Source organism: Coffea arabica, chromosome 6e (assembly GCF_036785885.1).
Source record: "Coffea arabica cultivar ET-39 chromosome 6e, Coffea Arabica ET-39 HiFi, whole genome shotgun sequence".
NCBI classification, from domain to species: Eukaryota; Viridiplantae; Streptophyta; class Magnoliopsida; order Gentianales; family Rubiaceae; genus Coffea; species Coffea arabica.
In genome coordinates this window covers 3,317,196-3,337,183 of record NC_092321.1, presented here as the reverse complement: position 1 = coordinate 3,337,183, position 19,988 = coordinate 3,317,196, and the positions used below count along the sequence as shown (strand labels likewise).

General features: G+C 36.7%; 2 protein-coding genes and 1 long non-coding RNA gene across 4 annotated transcripts; 2 read left to right on the top strand and 1 right to left on the bottom strand.

The window, feature by feature from the left end:
• The first annotated feature begins 735 nt into the window (after positions 1 to 735).
• LOC140009318 (uncharacterized) lies at positions 736 to 1,839 on the top strand. The gene is made up of 3 exons (XR_011816733.1): positions 736 to 873; positions 1,373 to 1,474; positions 1,715 to 1,839. It is a non-coding gene; the product is annotated as an uncharacterized lncRNA (long non-coding RNA).
• A 158-nt stretch (positions 1,840 to 1,997) lies between these two features.
• Positions 1,998 to 9,707, top strand: LOC113697099 (uncharacterized). 2 transcript variants are annotated; one of them, XR_003449793.2, is made up of 16 exons: positions 1,998 to 2,178; positions 2,269 to 2,704; positions 3,268 to 3,343; positions 3,444 to 3,533; positions 3,614 to 3,658; positions 3,957 to 4,037; positions 4,694 to 4,790; positions 4,917 to 4,957; positions 5,987 to 6,097; positions 6,206 to 6,342; positions 6,558 to 6,597; positions 7,098 to 7,160; positions 7,245 to 7,438; positions 8,443 to 8,938; positions 9,136 to 9,217; positions 9,472 to 9,707. XR_003449793.2 is itself a non-coding variant. In XM_027216561.2 (15 exons), the coding sequence occupies exons 1-14, from the start codon at positions 2,046 to 2,048 to the stop codon at positions 8,930 to 8,932; spliced, it is 2,034 nt and encodes a 677-aa protein (XP_027072362.1). In that variant the 5' UTR covers positions 2,000 to 2,045; the 3' UTR covers positions 8,933 to 8,938; positions 9,472 to 9,707. The 2 variants fall into 2 exon arrangements, 1 of the variants encoding a protein (XP_027072362.1); XM_027216561.2 differs by lacking the exon at positions 9,136 to 9,217 and having other exon boundaries at positions 2,000 to 2,178.
• Positions 9,708 to 12,587: 2,880 nt separating this feature from the next.
• LOC113696263 (probable xyloglucan endotransglucosylase/hydrolase protein 32) lies at positions 12,588 to 14,983 on the bottom strand. The gene is made up of 4 exons (XM_027215691.2): positions 14,570 to 14,983; positions 14,354 to 14,454; positions 14,027 to 14,244; positions 12,588 to 13,181 (listed from the first exon to the last, which is right to left on the bottom strand). The coding sequence occupies exons 1-4, from the start codon at positions 14,787 to 14,789 to the stop codon at positions 12,815 to 12,817; spliced, it is 906 nt and encodes a 301-aa protein (XP_027071492.1). The 5' UTR covers positions 14,790 to 14,983; the 3' UTR covers positions 12,588 to 12,814.
• Between the last annotated feature and the right edge of the window lie 5,005 nt (positions 14,984 to 19,988).

Genomic DNA, 19,988 nt, shown 5'->3' with positions numbered 1-19,988 from the left:
ATATATTTGATGTACTACTTAACAATTTAATAATTTAATTGATTCAAATTTTAAATTTTAGATTTTAGTTTTCAAATTTTAATTTTATCAAACGCACCCCAAATCTTTTTCACTCTCCAATCTGGTGCAACACATCATCAATCTTGTTTTCCTCTTGAGCAGTGACAGGAAATTTTCAAACTTTTGTCTCCAAATTTCGCCGTTGTTAACACTACTACTGAAGTATTTTTATGCTTTCTAGAATTCATCTTTTTGGAGAAAAAATGGTGCTATCCCAGGGAAGCTTTTCCTCTTTCTTATTAGTTTGCCAAGTATCCATTTTGATCTTAAGTCCACAAATGAATCAAGGAATCTTTAGTTCTTGATTTGAGAAGGGGTTGACATAGCAATGAAGGTCTTCTTTCTACTCAGTTTGTCTGTTTGGATTCCCATTCTCTCTCGTATAATTTAAATCACAAGCATTATTTTTAATATTTGAATATTTAATGTTTGATTGTACATTACTCGTACTGTTTAAATAAATAATATTTATAAAATATGTATTTATATTAATAATTTAATAATCTTACACTCCCAATACTTAAATCCTACAAACATTATCTAGTACCGACCACCATTTCTCCTATTTTTTTTTTATCTTCGTTTATTTTTGAAAAAAATTTCTAGATTTCCCTTTCGCCATTTTCTCTGTGCTAAAACTCTTTCACTCTCCAATCTGGTGCAACACATCATCAATCTTGTTTTCCTCTTGAGCAGTGACAGAAAATTTTTCAAACTTTTGTCTCCAAATTTCGCCGTTGTTAACACTACTACTGAAGTATTTTTATGCTTTTTAGAGTTCGTCTTTTTGGAGAAAAAATTGTGCTACTGAAGGTAAATTTTTCCTTTTTCTCATTAGTTTGCCAAGTATCCTTTTTGATCTCGAGTCAATAAATGAATCAATGAATCTTTAGTTCTTGATTTGAGAAAGGGTTGACATATTGATCAAGGTCTTCTTTCCATGCATTTTGTTTGGCTCAATTCTCATTCTCCCTCATATAATCTAAATCACAAGCATTGTTTTTTAAAATGTTTGGATAATGTATTTGAGTATTCAATGTTTGATTGAATCTTTTAGAAGTTATGATTTGTTATATTCCTATTGATGTTGGCTTTAAAGTGACTTTGTAGAATAATTTGTGATTGGCTCTGGAATGACTATCTTGAGCAATTTGTGTTTTGTAATCCATAGGGTGTTGTTTTAAATTCTTAGGAAGGTGAGTTTGAAATGGCGAATGCACTCAAATTGAAAAACTTTAACAACATGTTATTTTTAATGATAATTATTTTAATCACCAAGCTAATGCTGAAATGGTGATTACTTGTCTGTCAGGTTCACCTGCCCGAATCCGGACCCCATCAATTTGATTCGGGAGATCAAGTATTAGATTCGTTGGGTATGTGGGTCGAATATGAAATAAGTGTAATTGAACAGGTTTGGACTCAAAATATTCAATTTTGATTTGAACCCGACTCATTGACAAGCCTATCTATTGTTGGATTTTGTGTACTCAATAAAATTTTAGTCCTTGTGGATTAATCAACTTTGATAGTTATATCTTTTAAACTCTAAATCCAATTAAAAGAAAATCAATTGAGGAGTAGTCGTGGAAAGAAAAATATTTTAGCTAAGAAGTTTTGGTTCATTACTTTTTTTTAATTAAATTGTGGGCAGGTTTGCCAAGACATGTAAGATGACGGGGCGGAGGGAGTATAAAAAGGTAATCACGAGGAGGGTAATTTGTAACTTGATGAGGTCGAGGATGATTGAAACCGACTTGGGTAAGGTTGTGTTTGGATTGCATTTTCCGTCATTTTTCATGGAAAAATTACTGTAGCGATTTGATATATGTGAGGGAAAAAGGTGATAGGGAAATGTGATCACGAAAAACGACAATATTTTTCGACGGAAACAAGCAATCCAAGCATGGCCTAACTATTCTAGATTCTTGTCAGTCAGAAAGAAGAAATGAAAGGAGAAGGGAAAGGTAAGACGGGGTTTAATAATGCTAACCATTAATTTTTTAATAGTGAAACAAATACAGGTTGGGTTTTTCTGCGTTCGCTCCATAGAACACGGAAAAAGAGGCAATTTTTTCCCTCCAACTCCTGAACTTCACAACTGCAAACAAAATCCGGGTACTGAATTGCCCGTCAAATTTAAACCTTGTTTAGCTGTCTTTAACCCTCTCTCTCTCTCTCTCTCTCATTTTTTTCATCTATTTTTAGGAATCTCTATGCCGGATGATGCAGACCCGTATTACGCAATGTACATTCCATTGATTCAGGATCCATACCCTATGGAAATCGATTACTATGACGAAGAACAAGAGGACGAGGACGACGACGCTGCTGCTGCTGGGACGCAGAATGTTATGTTTCCGGGACCAGCGGCAGGTAGGGTTTTGGAGGGCAGTGGTGCTACTACTACGACGGCTTCGTCTCAGGATGGTTTAAGTTACCGTGAGTATCAGGGTTTTAGGGATGCACCTGAAGCAAGGGACCAGCCTAGTCCTAAAAAGTCTAAAAGGGGTGAAGCGACACCGCTGAAGGATGCTAAATGGGAAAATCCTGGTGAAGGAGACTGGCATAGGGATGAGCTTGACGGGTTATTTTGCCCAATCTGCCTGGAGGCCTGGACCAGTGGCGATGATCATCAAGTCTGGTCCGTGCAATTATCTATCCTTTTGGCGTCTACTGGTTAATTCATATTTTCCTTGTTAAATTTCATATTTGTTGGTGCTCATCAAGGAGGCATTGGATGGGTTACTTTCTCTTTAATTTTATATTCCTTTGTTTTGTTGGTTGTCCATTACAAGAACATGGAAATCTTCCTAGGGCAAGTCAAATGGAGGTTCATTAATAGACTCCCACTTTGGGTTATATTACTGAAATTTTTGTTTCGTCTAATGCAAGGAGTACGGGTTCTGTAAATAGCATATACTAGTATTTATTAGGACTGTTGCAATTTTACTAAATCTGTGGTCCTTAGCTTTTTATATCCATCACCCTACTGTTTGTAAAGTTGTTTTATAATCCAAAAGTTTGAAGCAGTGTGAGCCCGTTTTCATCACCAACCATAGAAAATGTACAAAAAATTACTCAAGCAACCATATCATTGCAGAGAAACTTGTTCTTGCAAACTATTATATTGTTACATTATCTGCTATGCATTTAAAACAAGTGAACTAATGGCAGTAGTTTCAATGCTTTGTTTGATCCTTTTAGCTGTATTCCATGTGGTCATATATATGGGATGTCTTGCATCAAAAGATGGCTGAAGCAATGTGGAAGTCAAGGGAAGGTGCTCTCCTCACTGAACGTGACCCCTTTTTGCTAGGTTTACTAGCACTGTTTAGAGTATTACTTTCATAACTGTGGCTTTTATTGTGCATCATGTGTAGTGCCCTCAATGCAACATGAAGTGCACACTAGAAGATATCAGAGTGCTTTATGCCTCTCGAATTGTTGTTGTTGATGGAGAGTTGCAAAAGGTCATGTTAATTTTAAAGATGCTATTATATGATGCAAATCTTTGATATTTTTTAGTTGACAGAGGTTTTTATTTTTGCAGAAAGTTCAATCTCTTGAATCTAAATGCACTTCCTTGGGGAAGAAGGTAAGGGAAATATAAGAGGGTTAAGTTTTTTGTTCTTTGGATGTGGAATACTATATTCTTGAACTCATACAAAGAGTTGAATTAAATAATATTTCTGGACTGCTTGCATCATATTCTGTAATGCAGCGCCTAACTCTGTACTTTCCATTTGAAAAGCTTCCACTTGTATGATCCCGAATTAGTGTGTCAAATACTTGGTAAACTTTATCTTTCTTCTGAAATTAGAGTTGTCACTTTAGACAGGCTATTTCATATTTTCTTCAAATAGGTAGTTCCTTGAACTTGAATATTTGTGCAGAATCTGATCTTGTCTAAGAAAGAAAAGGGGTGGCAGAAGAGAGAAGCTGATTTGAGCATGCAGATACAGAACCTTAGAGAGGCATGTCATTCTTTTACATTTACTTCTCAATAGTTCGTATATTATTTCATTTTTTGTACTTCCAGAGTGGGATAAGATGGGGTTTTGAAGCCACGATATGTCTTTTTCTTGATAGTCTTCGTTCTTTACTACATGTTGTCATCATAAGTTTTAGTATGGCTGTTATCTTCCCCCAATCCAGTGACCTGCTTTGATGTAATTTTATTTTCTTTAAAGTTGGTTATCTTTTTCCTGGATGAGTTATGATAGTTTTTATCATAATGTGAATCTGTTTGTTTTAAACACTTCACACTTTCATTTCTTTTTCTATACTTTGTGGCTATGGTCATTGCATTAACTGATGCATAATCGTGCTGTCTTTTAATAACATTATACCAGGGTACGTTGGAGGAATTTTTTTTTTGTTTCAATCTTTTCCTTCTGTTTAAAGCACTGTTTGTAATTTTGTTGGTTAAAGTCTGAGAACTTTTTTTCTTTTTTCTTTTTGTGGCGAAGACATACTAAGATCTTATATTTGAGGCATTTAGGCCCCTCCCAAAATGTTTATAGTAGTAGAAGCATTTTTATTACAGTTTTAATTGGGATTGACAATGTTCTTAGTTTCTTTATTCTGGCCTTTGATATTATTCTCATCTGAACCATTGACTGTTTTTCAGAAAGCTACTTATTTGGAGGGATTGTTGGAAAACATGTCAATAGTGCAATCAGGATTGCCCTATACCAGTCAGGATTGCAAAGGACAACCCTTTTCTGGTAAACAGTTGAGGGACAATCTCTGATTGGTGATTGGACTTTTTGCTTTTCTTTGTGTAGCTTGATTGGTGACTTGCAGTGAAGATTCTAGTACCCATATATGACTTGTAGGCATTTGTTTTACAGAGTTTGGCCACCAAGAATGTCCAAATGGTTTTCTGTTGCAGGTTTGACCTTTTCTCTCATCTCCTACAATCCTACACTCTAAGCAGGATAGCTGTTTTGTGTTCTAGCTGCTAATATGTTTTATGTGCGTGCTTGGTGTGTCTTTTTCTATAGAGCCCACTTTGCTTCATTCTGAGATCCTGATATGACAACTGAAGAGAGGAAAGCAATTTTTGTTACCTTTTGTCATGGCTTTATCCCGTTATCTTTAACTGCTATGATTTTTATCATTCTAATATCTGAAAATGGGAGTTGCCCTTCTGCTTGGCAGCATAATTAAAAAAAAAAGGTATTTAAGTAATGGTTAAAACTGTTTAAAGGGTCTCAGATAGATCATTATAAGTATATCAAATGAATAGGAAATGCTTCTGACCTGATAAAGTTGGTTATGACGTATTATTTAGATTCATCTTTCTTATAAACTGTGGTGCTATCTTAGTCATATAGATTCTGAGAGAAGCATCTTCTGGAGATGAGTTTAAATGGATGAATCAATTGCTTCACATGACTGAAAATTCAGCAATACTCTCAGCGTTCAGCCAGTATTGCATCATCAGACAAACAAGAGATTGAAACACTATATTGAACATGTGCCGTTGTAGTCGCCTTTGGATTATTGGACATAGAAGTGTGCTACCATTGTCCATATGTAAGGCCGAACTTAGCAATAAAGTAGGAGTGATGTAGGTGCCATATGTAAGCCATTGCAGTGGCTTATGACCTTATATATCATGTTAAAAAGTTAAAGGGTTGCTGCAAACTTGGAAACTGATGCTTTCAAGTTTCCACATGGGTATCCAAACACAAAAGTTGTCTTGAATCGTGCTTTTTATCTTCTTTGCTGTTCATATTAGGTGTTTAGCAATTTTAACTGTTGACTCTGAAATTCTGTGATATAGTGTAACACTTTGCACTTCTGAAGGTCACTTTTTTGTTTTTTGTTTGCTTGGCATTTTTCCAAGTTCCCTTTTATCTTGAAATGAGCATTTATGCCTGTTTATAGACTTGCATAGTGTTTGTGATCTTCACAGACGGACTTACACATTGAGGGTGCTCGATTCTTTGATGTGGATGTTCATAGTCAAACTACGATGGTTGCTCGAAGGCTTTCTGGCATGGCAGGACCATATGAGCTTACCAAAGTAAAATTCTCCAGACTTTGGATGGAAATCACTAGTATTGATAATTTAGCTCAATGTTTGATATCCTTCTGACCTTTCTTTGCCTTTTTGTGTGCAATGGTTTTGAAGATAAGCTTATTGGCTCCACATGCAAGAGAAAACATTCAGCTTCCTCTAAGCACCAGAGTTATCAAGGATTTACGTATTTCCCCTCATGCTAAACTTGCACTATTGGCTTCCTTGGGAAAGAAATTATACGTTCTTAGGTGGAGCTTTTTTTTCAATCTCTGTATGTGCATATGTTTTTTCCTTGTGCATCATGAATATCTATAGATATAACCCTTTGGCAAGAAGGGTGGGTCTTCTCAAGAAAGACTGCATCTGCAGCTTTTATAGTGCATTCTGTAACTGAAGTATCTTATGCTTTCTTTTTTCCTTCCCCCAACCCCCTGGGCCGGGCCCCCAAAAATATTTGTCACAGCACGGAAAGCAACAATACCATTGTCACATATGACTTACCGGTAAGATCTTTAGTCTCAGATCTCCTTGTTAACTTTTTTAACCTATCCTTCCAATTTCAGCAGAGAACGTAGGTGCTATATGTAGCCTTTGATGCTATCTATATCTTGCAACTTCTGCATGTATGCTCGTCCCAACAATTTGAAACAGTGTTTGCTTCATCACTTGGTTTCTCCAGAGAAGAGGATATGCATGACCAAAAACATTTATTGAAAAAAACTAATGTGAGAATAAAGTTTCAGAGTTCACCTAATATCATGAAAAATTGAAATGCCTTTGGAAAATTTCATCTGAGATGTGATATATGTCTTAGAAAGGTGGATTAAACTTATGGCTTCATGACAAATCAGTTAGACTAGATGTTCATGTGTATCTCAGCAGCTGTTTCTGTTTTCTTTTTGTATACTTTGAAAATATATGATGTTGTTCAGATCACTTTGCTATTTGTTTGATTATATAATTCTGGGATAGATGAATGGCCTGATAAATCTTGGGTTTCCAGGCTGCTGCTTGGTCGTGTACATGGGATCTCAATAATTCGAATTATGTATATGCTGGGTTACAGGTCCTAAGAGTTCACTTTCCTTTCAATTAAGCATGCTTACCTAAAACCCAATTTTCATATACTTTCAATTCTTAATGGTTACAGAATGGCATGGTATTGGAATTTGACCTGCGTCAAACTTTGAGACCTGTGGAATCAATGATTGGCTTGACAAGCAACCCAATTCATACTGTGCTCTCTCTTTCAGCTGACTTCGCTGTCAATTCTGGTATTAGATCAGTTCTAACTGCCTCCTCCGTTGGTTTGTGCCATTGGAACTTTGGTTGCAGCGAAGAAAAGTATGTCTCCTCATTTTTTTTCTAAGTAATTTATGTTGTTCATACTTAATTGGCATTTTTAAGGTTCTAAAGATTCGTGGATTTGAAAATGACTGCAGAAAAGTGATTTTGCTCTTGTTTTTACTTGTTTATCCTACATGATGACTGCGTTAGGGATTATATTTCTGTTATGGAGTTTCTCTCCCCTCAGAAAACATTTTCTTTGGCTCTTGTTTATTTTCTATAAAAGAAAATTTTGTTTTCTATTCCTTGGGCCTAATGATACTCTTATGGGTATACTGGGATTTGGTGGACTGACTAAGAAAAGAGTTGTTTATATAAGTTGCCTCGAAGGTATGCATTAGGGTATGGATAATTATATTTTGAACCATTAGATTGCTGTAGTTATGAAGCCAAAAAGTGGGACTTGCTGCAATTTGAAAGTTGCACTTCCGACCGGATCTCTGCCTTTGTAACAAGTTTAACTGCCAACTGGAAGCTTCCTTCCAAGGGAGTTCATTGTTTTAACCCTTGACCTATTTAAGTTACTTCCTTAGAGCATCATCGGAATTTGGTTTTCTGCACATGGTTGAGAGATGATTTGAAATAGCATGGTATTGTTAACCATGTTAATCCATTCACTGGGTCAGCAAGAAGTTCCAGTGGATGTTAGCTCTTTGGATATGGGTAGGCACCTTACTTGCGAGGGCATTTGCAATTGCTACTGCACTTGATATATCTGGTGAAACTTACAAAGATTTAATGATTTTTGTTTGTATTACGTCTAGCACACGTAGGCGAGGATATGTTGTGCATGAAAAGTTTTGTTGCTTTCAGATACTTTATTGGAATGGATGATTTTGCTACAATGCTTGTCTATATTTGTGTCTCTTTTTTGCAACAGTTCTCTTATGATTAGATAAGTATACGCTGCCAATTTTTTAGAAATATGTGTTGAATTTGTCTCATATATTTATATCTTTTGAGAACAGAAAATTCCATGAACTTTCTTCTTTACATTGCAGGTCTTTTTTGATTCCAGAATCAATGAATGAAGGTGTTTGTATATCTCTTGCTTATGGTCCTAAATGTGGGGATATTGTTGCTTCTTTTCGTCCTAGAGTTGAGACAGCAGGAGTAAACCTTTCGCCTTCGTTGTCCACTCCATCCGCCTCTCTCTTGGGGCAAGGAGTACAGGGTTCTCATGTCCTTTACAAGAGAGTTGGTAGCGCTCAAAGATATCATAAATTAAGGTCTACTTCTGCAAGTGTAAATGACATTCGGCTACCGAAATCTGCTATAGTTGACAGAGTGAATCTGAAATCGTTGTATGCTGCTGGGGATGAAGTAACAGGTGACTTGGTCTTGCAACAGTTGCCTTGTTTAGTGGATGTTCAGCGTCTAAAGTCTCGGAAATGTGTTCGTGATGTGAAATACTCGCAGATCCTAAACTCGGAGTTGCTTAGTTGCTTGAGTGAGGACACATTGCAACTTTTTTCGTCTAAGATGTCATGAACATAGGTACATTTTTTCTTAATGGTTTGCTGTATATTTTTCTGATTTCAATCGGTTTTAATGCCTTGTGTGTTGAAGCTTGCTGTCCTGCACACATTTGAGGATAATAATGTTTGTTGGGAAAATCTGCTTTCGTATTGTTTTCTGAGAGTCTTAATTGACCAAATTTCGAAATTTCATTTTGATTCTGGAATTTTGTGTAGATTATGAATTAGGAAGAGAAGTACAGGAAAGCAAACATGCCTGCTATACATTTCAAATCGACATAGTTCAAAGTTTTGCACGGTGATGGCTGCTATATTCCCTTTTAATATTCTTGCATGTTGTAGCAGAACTTCTTCTACATGTATTAGACTTATCCAGTAATCCTCCCATTTTAATTGTTGAGCTTCTAAAGAGATTCTGTATGAAACAAGTGCTCTACGAATTGACTGAAGCTATTATATTTGCAGACAGTATTAGTTTTCTAACTCTTCATCTTGCTGCAATTTGGTCCTTGTTTGTTCATATTCCTCACGATGTGTAATTGCTGTTTGCAGATAGCAGCTGAAGCAACAAATTCATGATGGATATTTCCCGCTCTAGGAGGCTATGAATATTAAACTTTTTTTTTTTCTTTTTTTGCTGTATATATCAAGTTTTTGCCTTTGCAAAAGCTGTTAGATAGTTTTAGTTCTATTTTGTAGATAGGCAGTAGGGATTGTCTTTGTAAATCTGGTTGAAGCTTTTTTGTCTAGGCATATTTATTAAAATTTTTCCTTCTCGCGTTTTCCTCTGCTCGTGGTTAGCGCCGTCTCTTTACCATGTTACTGTTTCTTTTCCTTGCTTCATGGATTTGAAGATTCGAATGTTTTGCTGTTCTATTTCCAGCTGCTCAACTTTGGAGGTTGACAGTTTCAGAATCCAGCCAAGGCTTTTATGCCAATGTTTTTAAAATGAGAAACAGAAATTGACCTCAAAATCTTGAATATGGGTTTTCATCGATCAATACCCTCGAGTCTTGTCCGGAAAATATTCTCAAGTCCATCATTTTTGGATTTGTGTCTCTCAAACTTTTTAGGTTCAGTTTTAGTTTGGAAGCTTACCTTGACTTTACATCTCTTTATATATATGAAGCATGAGGATCCTTTGCTGTTTAAAATTTCAGTCATTTAATGCACTGCTTAATATACCCTTCTTCTTTTAAACTTTTTAAAACTTATTTCCCCTTTTTCGTTGCGCACTTTTCTATCTCTCTGTCAATGATATTTAGCATAACTCGCTCCAAATTGCCACTAACCGATGATGCTCATAAAATATTTCAAAAAAGTAATAGTGGTAAGTTACACCTAGTTTTCTCATACTTTGTTCCTCTAATTGATTTGGTATTCTTCTTTTTGAAAATTATTTATTCATTATTTTCTTATACGATATGAACACATCTTATCCACTAATATATGATAGTGGGGAAAAATCATATTATTAAATTCGGTCTGGGAAGGAGCCCGTGAAGGATCGAGTCACCAGTTTTTACTGTATATTCTTTTTTGTTCTCAATCCTTGAGCCGTTGACTTGGGCTGCATAAATTGTTGTTCAATTTGAAGAGGGAAAGGAGAAAAAGATTGAGAGTTGGGTTGTATAAATTTTTGTTTAATTTGAAGAGGAAAACGTAAAAAAATGGATAAAAAAAGATCCGAGCCAGGGTGTATAACTTGTTGTTCACTTTGAAGAAAGAAAGGGGAAAACAGCCCCTTTCGTCCGCTCTCCCCACAATGAAAATACTATCTGCTCCGTAGTCCGTTCCATTGTCATCGCGCCGTGTTTTCACTTTATTAATGTTTCAAAATAAGAATCATCATTTCATATTTAACACATGATTTTCAATCTTACCATTTGAAAAAATAACTTTTTAAAATCCCGATACACATTTGTCAAGAGAATATTTTGAATTTAAAAGATACATATATAAATTTATTAATGTCACCTCCTATAAATATAATGATTACTATGTATCCATAAAAAGTTGGATTTTCAAAAAACGACTCTAATATTGGAACGGAGAGGATAATATAATGAATAACAAATTGCATGAACTTGGATCAGCAATAAAGAAATATGCAACGATTTGATTTGGACTACCCAATTTGTTTGTCCATTTAGATTGGCGGAATAATAATGATAAAGAAGGTGGAAGCGGGAGGGAAAAGAGTCCACGGAAAACAGAATTCATGGGTTGTTTCGGATTCAGTTTGAAGAGGGAAAGGGGGAAAAATGGGTAAAAAAAATATTTGATCTGCCAAATTATACAAACACCCTCCATGTATTATCAGCGAGCGTTGGATGCAAGGCAAATATTTAAAACACATTCCAAATAAAAGGAGAATCAGACGCAACCGTGCTTGCTATTAAAAATAAAAAAAAAAAAAAAAAAAAAGGAGGAGGGAGCCAAGGAGAAGGTTTCTGTGATAACAGATTGCCACGTATTAAAACAACTGACGTGGCAGCTCAAGATGGACCTGATACGGCATGAATCGTGGAGGGTCCACCATCACATATCAAGACTTCATTTATTTGTTTTTCATAACTTTTTGATTGGCATTTTTTCTTTTCTTTAGCGGGTTACAACAAACAGCTCATGTATTATTTAGTTCTTCGTCAGCTCAGCTCAGATTCGATTTTACTAGCCCTTCATCTTGTTTTTAACCATTCTAATCTCCTCCATTATGATCCAAATAAGCTCAGTACTTTCCTTCGTGTGATCTCCAGCTCGTCTTTTCCGGTTTCACCTCAGACGACGGATCGCCCTTCGATGAAAAAAATCAACACTGGAAGTAAAACTGACTGCTGATTCTCGATTGATATTACAAGGATGAACCCGAACCCATAAACAAATCAATAAGAAAAACCAAATAACGACAATGATAATGCCTGTCTGCTCTGCTTTTCGTTTTTGTGTTTGTCATCTTTCGCAACTAATCATGCAATTCAAATCCACATTATGAGATGCTAAAATGAGAAAAAGGTTAGGAGGAGGAAAAGGAGATAAAGGGCTTGTGCTATACCACATCTTTTTAATACATTCCATCTTCTATTCCCTACATGGAAAAGCTTTGTTAATTGGAGAAAAGCCCCACTAACCATCTGTTTCGTCTCTCAATGTCCTGGAAGAGAGAGGCTTTCTAAATTATAGAATGCTCATTCATTCTTCATCTCTTCTGCCAATTCAACTCCACGATGTCGGAAAAAATGGAGCGGCTAACTCAAAAACGATTAAACGACGTGTAAATGGACCAAATAAGCCTGTAAATGGATCTGATAAACGTACGATTGAACTTTCAAAATCTGTTCGATTCGAGGATCTGGACTGCATAATTTGAAAAAGTTGTGTTGTTAGGCCAATGCAGAATCCGAAACAAATTCGAAGCATTATTCCCACATAATAATTAATATTTCATTTGAGTGATAGCTACAATACAGACCATCTGATGAGTGGCCAGAGACCGACCAGTCCATCGGTTTGTTTCTTTTGCAACAAACCGATTTCGCTTTACTTGGAAATGACAATTGAATACGTCCAATTGGACGGAAAGCCACCGCGTACGTGGCCTCATTATTCCTAGCTGTCACGCTCTCTTTATCTTTTTTTCTCTTCTTTTTTTCGGGTGATGTCTGGTCGTAGATTTATATGTGTACGTGCGCGACACTATCAAAATCAACGAAAACTACACAAATTTCTTATTTTCTTTCTGCCTTTTTTTTTGGGAGATTTTGTTGCAGGCAAGCAGGATGCATCTCAGGCCACCCCAAGATCCATTCACTTTCACACTCGTGAGATTAAGGACTGAATTTTATGTAGAAAACTGTTGTGTAAATTTCACTCCCAATCGATTTAATATAATATACTAGCGCCAGCATTCCGGTGTTAGGGAATGGTCCCTTTTGTAGTCCCTGCAATAATCGTAAGCCAAGTAGTGACTTTGGACCCACTGCATAGCCCTGTACTGCTGGCTGCTCAGCCCACCGGAACGAAACGGTGAGGCGGACACCGGGCGACACCAAGCCGGTGCATAGGCGGTGCAACCACTCGCTTTAAAGTTTGTGAATTTTCCGATGAATGGTTGGTAGCGGTAATCGGCCTTGTACTTTCCATCCTCGGTCGCCCAGGAAGATGCATCCCATATGGATCCATACACCCACATTGGCCTCAGGGGGAATGTTGCTGCACTCTTTCTGGGGTATCTCCTTATCGGAACATCATCCACGAGGAATCTGTAACCCATCAATCAATTATGAGGCGATGCATCACTTATTCATTCTGTTCAATGCCATGCAACGACTGGGAATCACGAGTGATGGTCATTTCTTTTCTAGTCAACTTTAACGGTCGCATTATTGTATTGAAGTGACTCTGATTTTAATTATTGCATATTCTGTTCTGTACACTCGAATGATACGTGACACTGAGAGGAATTAGTTTAGTTCCCCACTTGGGGTTAACTATTGTAAATCCACAACTTTACTGACATTGCATCATAAGATGGGCAGTTAAAAAAGGGGGGAAAAAAAATTTATACAGTGCGAATTTAGAATGGATGAGTTTTTGTTTGACTCGACGATTGCTGAGAACACTGCAATTGTTAATTATGTTATGTGAACTAAACCCGCCAGGCAGAAAGGTGTTTATGAAAAGTTAATACCAATTGCACCAACTACAGTACAAGATTCCTACTTCCGCATGTACTTTCTCTGTTTTCGTTTCTTTATGAAGTAGTACTTAATGATCATAATTACGCTAAAAGTAAGTAAACACCCTCTGAGTCTGAGACGGCACCCAGAAATAAATACAGAAAGAGAAAACAAGAAGAAGAAGAAAGAAAGAGAGACTGCAGCTTTAAAAAGTTAATGACCACCTGAGGTGGCAAGATCTTATTGGCTGGACTCTGGACCAATAGAGGTAATATGGTAGTGTCCTATACAATTGCAATATTTATTTGCCTCGTGTAGTTGAACTTGAACACCAGAGCATGGATCTTTTTTTTTTTTTTTTGCTGGATGGATTTTAAGGATGAAACAAGTTGAGAGAGGAGAGACAGTGTAGCAGGACAGGCACTTACATAATCTCCTTAGGATTCCAGAGGATGGCATAGTGATGAAAATGTCGGGTGGGATCGAACCACAGATGGAACTTCATCTCTCTCCCAATTATCCTCCCATCGCCACTTCCCCGGATGTAAACGTTTGTTTGCAACGTGTACGGCTTCCCAAACGTAGTCCCAAGGAACTCGATATCCACCTCATCATGGAACCCCGGATGAGCTTCGTTGTTAGAAAGCTGCCATTATATTACCCATTCCACATCATGATAATTTACAGTTACCATGTAAAGCCATAATTAATCACAGCAGAGCAAGTCAAAAAAAAAAAAAATTTTCTCTTAGTACATAGAAGGCGGTTATGACTCCTGCAGTATAACCAGGTTGGAGCTTGATGGAAGCACCAAAATAGCCCGATCGAAAGGGTTTCACGGACTTAAACCCGCTACCTGCAGAAATTGAAGTCAGCAAGCGTAGTACGTTTTGTAAAATAATTCTTTATTTTAAAAAAAAAAAAGAAAAAAGGAAAAAACCACAAGTGGAACTGTAGCACTACTGCAGAACCTGAAGAGCTATCGAGCCAAATAGTAATGCCACTATTGTCAACACTCTGATGATTGGCACCCCAGAGGTTTCTGTAGCCTTTATAAAAGCTCATGGACCTAAACCTGGAACTTGGGTAGTAGCCAGGGGAAGGCGGCCAATAACCAGCATTGGTTGGACTTATTACAACAATGTTGAGTATCATGAGAAGAAGTGGGAGCTGAGAAGGGAAAGCAGCCATTGGTGAAATCAGGTTGGACAGGATAAGCAGCAACGCCACCTGCAGGAATGTGTGAATTGAATTGAAGATGAGAGGAGTAACTAACAACTACGAGCGATACTAGTATAGTAGCAGTATGTAGGATGAAAAACAGAAGAGTTATTAAACTATATATAGTAGTGCCTGCTTGGGATATAAATGCAGGTTGAGAGGTAAAGAAGACAGGAGGCTACTAAAGCACTGTGTGTATGCAAGTGAAAGAGTATGGTGGAACAGTCGATATAAATTAAAAGTCTAGCAGGCCCACTGCCCACCAATGCCAAGATGATTGATGATCATGAATGTTGAATACCATCAACAGTATTTGTGGTAACATATTCCACTGTAGGATCAGAATTTCAAAAATTACAGTTTTAATTCTAAATCCCGAAATATTAAATTCAGTGTTTTTTTTCCCTCCCCCTCCCCCCAAAAAAGAAAAAAATCCCATTCTGTCAAAAATGGAAATGAAGCCTAACCTCCCTTAAGTGTTTTTTTTCCCTTCCCCTCCCCCCAAAAAAGAAAAAAAATCCCATTCTGTCAAAAATGGAAATGAAGCCTAACCTCCCACGTACCGCGATGTATGAAACAAGAATATAGGGTTCGAGTCTTGATATGTGTGAAAAAACTTGAACTTCCGTCTCAAAATTAATTGACAATGAGTGGACTAACACAGGATTTTTATTAGTTGATTTAGTTGAATTTGACTAATTCAAGTGAGATTGGAATGAATTTCTTTAACAGCATATATACCACAAGGACCAGAAGATTCGTAGTCTTTATCCGTCTTGATGATCATGGACTGCAAACATAAGTAGGTAGTGCATCATTTCTAAAGAGCTAGCTAGCAATATAGGAATTTAAAAACACTTCATTTAAGATAGGACGAAAATCTTGAACTATTTCTACTCCAAAAAGAGCAAAAGAGGCTGTCTTCGAGGACTAACTGTTCTAACTTACATGGCATAGTACGAAGTACTGGCTGGCGAGCCATGCCTCTCGAGTTTCTTTACTAACTGTGAGCTACGAGGGTACTGAGGTTCTAGTATACTGAAGAACTGGGAGCATAAACAAAGGGACATGATAATCAGACAGACAGTACAATGATTTTCAATCGCAAGTCACAACCACTTTTCCTTTCCCCCATTATGGAAGAATAGTTTAGCTTTGGTTGCAAGACGGGATAGATATAGCTTAGAAAACAAGACGAGATCCAAACATCTAAGAGAGGGGGCTGGAATGGAAGGGGAGAGGGGGGGCGCATGGGATCATGGATGACTTGAGAGGCAGGCAGATCCAATTATAAATGTGCCTTCTTCCTATGCATTCTTGTGTGTATCATGCAGTTCGTGCGTGACCCTACAGGATCTTGGCCTCCTCCTCAACTCCTCTTGCCTTTATCTGCAGTGAAAGCAACATGCACAACTAGTATTTATTTTTTGTCTGAATATATCTTTTCATTTTTTTGGTTTCAGATTCTTTTAGGATTGAGAGTAGCTGAAACTTTAAAGCTACGAATTTTAGCTTTCACACCCCACTCCGATCCGCTGTAATTTTTCACTCCACCCTTACCCTTCTTTAATGTGATCCGGGCCAGTCACCGCTGCGAGGGACGAATTGTCGGTCAGCTCCTGTTTTCAAGTTTTAACCCAACCCTGCCGAGTATTATGAGATTTCCTACGCATTCAATTTTTTAAAGTTTGGTGGACCACCCATTGAAATAACTCTTTCAATAATTCCCCCGACGATCATTATTTTTTAATCTTTTCTTATATCTATGTATAGTATCTTTTTTTTTTTTTTTTTAATTGAAGAACACCAATTTCTTTGAAAGTCAGGAATCGTTTTTTGCTCACAAAAAGAAAAAGAGATATAGATGCTTGACATTGATATCCGTACACACACACACACACGTATTGTCTTGGGCTTGTGAAATGGACATTCATAGTGATGATAAGAATTCTGTAGCAGGCGCGGGCGAATTGGCTGCTATATATATATACGTAAGCAGTGGCTAGTAGTATATTAGACAATATTAAGGTCAAATTTCCAAATTAATTAATTAGGATCCTCTCATGTTGGCCGTTGCGGTATCAATTTAAGTAAATAGTTTGTTCCACTATTCAAGTTTAACAACAACGTCTATCTCTATCTATCGTGTGGTTAAAATCAATTTTTCAATTTGATTGTACGACGGATTATCTTGAAACATTGTTTGGACAACAAGAATTTGAGGTAAAAATTTCAGATTTTGTTTTGCTTGCATCATACACACAATTCCCAATCACCTTTTTATCTCACATACATCACATCATAAAATGTGCTACAGTAACTATATCAAATAAATCATCCAAATAAATTCTTATCCAAACAATTGATTTTGGTGTGCATGTAAACGAGGTACTCTGCCAACTGAGTTATAACCCTTTACTTGTATGACTTCGATGTCTCCTATTTTTTGAAAAAGTGATTTGATTGATTGATGGGATTTGGTATGAGATCAATGAGATTGATATTCAAATATTTCTTTTGTGTATTTTGTGCACATCATACTAACAAATTGACCCTTAATTAGGTCCCAAATTTAACATCCAATGCTAATACATGATTCCTGAAAAGCTAGCGTTGGGTTTCATTTCAAGAAATCAGTTCTTGCCGTCAGGATCAAATGCATGTGTCTGTTTATTTTCTGAATAGCAAGTTGGGGAGAAAATTTTTAAGCCATTATAGAGAAATGATTTCACGATGCAGGTATTTCTAAGTTCGATGCGGTTGGACAAAAAAGTTTAGAAAACTATTTCAAGAGGTGAGGACTGAGGAGTCGAAGGTGGGTATATCTCCGTGGGATCAGATGGCATATTGTCCAGATATTATCCTGAATTCTCTGTGTGAAAACGAACAATACCGTTTTCTGTCGGACTGGGGGCGCTGAATCAATCTTTTAGTATCTTACTTTAACCATCATACAAGGAAAGCCTGGCTATATATGGGTATCAGATTAAAGAGGTAAAGCCATTAATTAGACCTAGTGCATAACCTGGTACACTGTCTCTTGTGGGTGGCCGTGAAATTTGATTGCTAACTTAGCAATGTGATAGTGCTACTCTTGTTCAAATTCCTTCTTCTTCCTAAAACTAAAAAAGGTGACAAGAATTGCTGCAAAAACAAACCTGCTATAAGTATAGTTCCTGATCAATAAATTAGAGGTCTATTGGCAACTACAGAGTTGATTGGACCCTGAAATTTGACGTTGAGGGTACCTCCCTTATTGGTTCTTTTGGCAGCCATGTGTGTCAAACTTTCTTTTTCTTTTACTTTCAAACTTGAATGAATGTGTTAACTGATGGATTAATATGTTGTCTGATATATATATATATATATATATATGTATATAAATCATCCTATACCACTTATGCAGATGTAGCTTTTGTTGATGGCATATATGAAATGGTTACATGCCGAATGACGATACAATTATTTACAGTGTTAACGGACGATCACATTCTGATTCGTGAAGAGCAAAAAATGAATCATTGAAACCGAATACATATGTGTTAGCATGTTTTTTGACAGTTAGATCTGATTAAAACTGTTGAAATCCAGAGAAAAATTTAAATTTGACAATAATTAAAAAAATTATGAATACGAGAAACTAGAAATGTCCCATATTTTAACCATACAAAATCTCTTCAAACCGAACAACATTTAAAAGACATTTGAACTGACATATTATTAATTATTTCTCAATAATCTGTGATGCCAGTAGTGTTTATATGCAGACAAACACTACCAGCAATCAATCATTCATATAAAATGGAAATGAATAACATGCCAACCAAAATCACAGTTGAACCGATCATAACAAGCCAACCTTAATTAATTAATTCATTGGTTTAGCATAAGCTGTAATCTGTAGACAGACCCCGAATCAAACTAAATATTATGTCGGCATCGGAAATTTCTCCCGCCTGCCTACTGTTTTTCAATTTTCTCGGGCTGGGCTAGGCTAGGCTAGGCTAGGCTATGCTGCCTCTCCCTCTCATACTCACTCTACGAAGACTCTTCAAAGACATTGCAAAAGGGTAAGGCGGGCCCATCCACCGACAAATCAAGAAGCCGGGAGCACGCATTAATAATGCACCTCCTCCCTGTCTCTTACTTCTAAGTAAGTTTTTTTTTTTTTTTTCAAAGCTTGGATGCTTGTGATGGCATAATATAATAAAACGCCATGGCGTCCAAATCTGCGAGGACTAGGAGCAGGGGCGGATTTAAGGTGTGCCCCCGCTGTCCCTTAATTCTTATAATACTTATATAATTTTAATATAATTTTAAGTGTGCTTCCAGAGTTTTCTTAAAAAGGATGTGAAAGAATTACATAAATTTTTAAATTAATTCATAAACTAAAATTCTAAAAAGATACGTGGGGTCATAAATTCCATTTGAAATAAGATAAAAAAAAATCTTTTCATTTCAACTAGCAAGTATCAATCATATCATTCACTTTCTTTGGGCTCCACTCCCCAATTTCCCTTCCCTCCTTTGGTCCCCCATTTTTCCCCCACAACCAAGAGCTACTACCTTTCACAACCAAAGAGCTAGCTACTCTTTCTCTTGATCAGTTCATCCAATCATATCATTCACTTCCTTTGTCCCCACTTCCCAATTTCCCTTCCCTCCATTGGTCCCCCATTTTCCCTCTACAACCGAGAGTCATTCTTACTTCCACAACCAAGTTAGTTATCAAAATATAAAAACTCGCAGTGAGCAATTGTAAATAGTTTAGTTTGTTTTTGAAATAAAATTATTATTACATTAATAATTTTGAATTTATCTTTTTATGTTTTTCATGGAATATATGCATCATTTGTACTTGTTGGTGAATTTTTTTTCTTAAAAAAATTAGAAAAAGAGTAAGTAAAAAATTTTAATGTTGCTTTTGCCCCCATTAAAATTTTTTTCTGGCTCCGCCACTGACTAGGAGAACACAACAGCCACTTCCATTTTCAAAGCATTTAATAATAATAACTACGAAAAGAAGAAGATAGCGAGCGGGTCAGGGGTAAGGTTGTTTTTGACGGTCTCCTCATTTTTTCCTGAGGCAAATTCAATTGAGATTTTGGTGTCAACAGTAATTCTTTGGTGATCTCGTTGTCAAAGGCCTAAGACCTGCCTTGGAAGTAG

Bases quoted from the DNA above. Each gene is read 5' to 3' on its own strand.
- LOC113696263 (XM_027215691.2), bottom strand. From the start codon at position 14,789: ATGGCTGCTTTCCCTTCTCAGCTCCCACTTCTTCTCATGATACTCAAC. The intron at 14,455-14,569 runs GTTCTGCAGTAG...CAATTTCTGCAG, and splicing joins TTGGCTCGATAGCTCTTCAG to GTAGCGGGTTTAAGTCCGTG. The intron at 13,182-14,026 runs GTAAGTGCCTGT...GATGGGTTACAG, and splicing joins TGGAATCCTAAGGAGATTAT to ATTCCTCGTGGATGATGTTC.
- LOC113697099 (XM_027216561.2), top strand. From the start codon at position 2,046: ATGCTAACCATTAATTTTTTAATAGTGAAACAAATACAGGTTGGGTTT. The intron at 3,659-3,956 runs GTAAGGGAAATA...ATATTTGTGCAG, and splicing joins GCACTTCCTTGGGGAAGAAG to AATCTGATCTTGTCTAAGAA. The intron at 6,098-6,205 runs GTAAAATTCTCC...ATGGTTTTGAAG, and splicing joins GACCATATGAGCTTACCAAA to ATAAGCTTATTGGCTCCACA.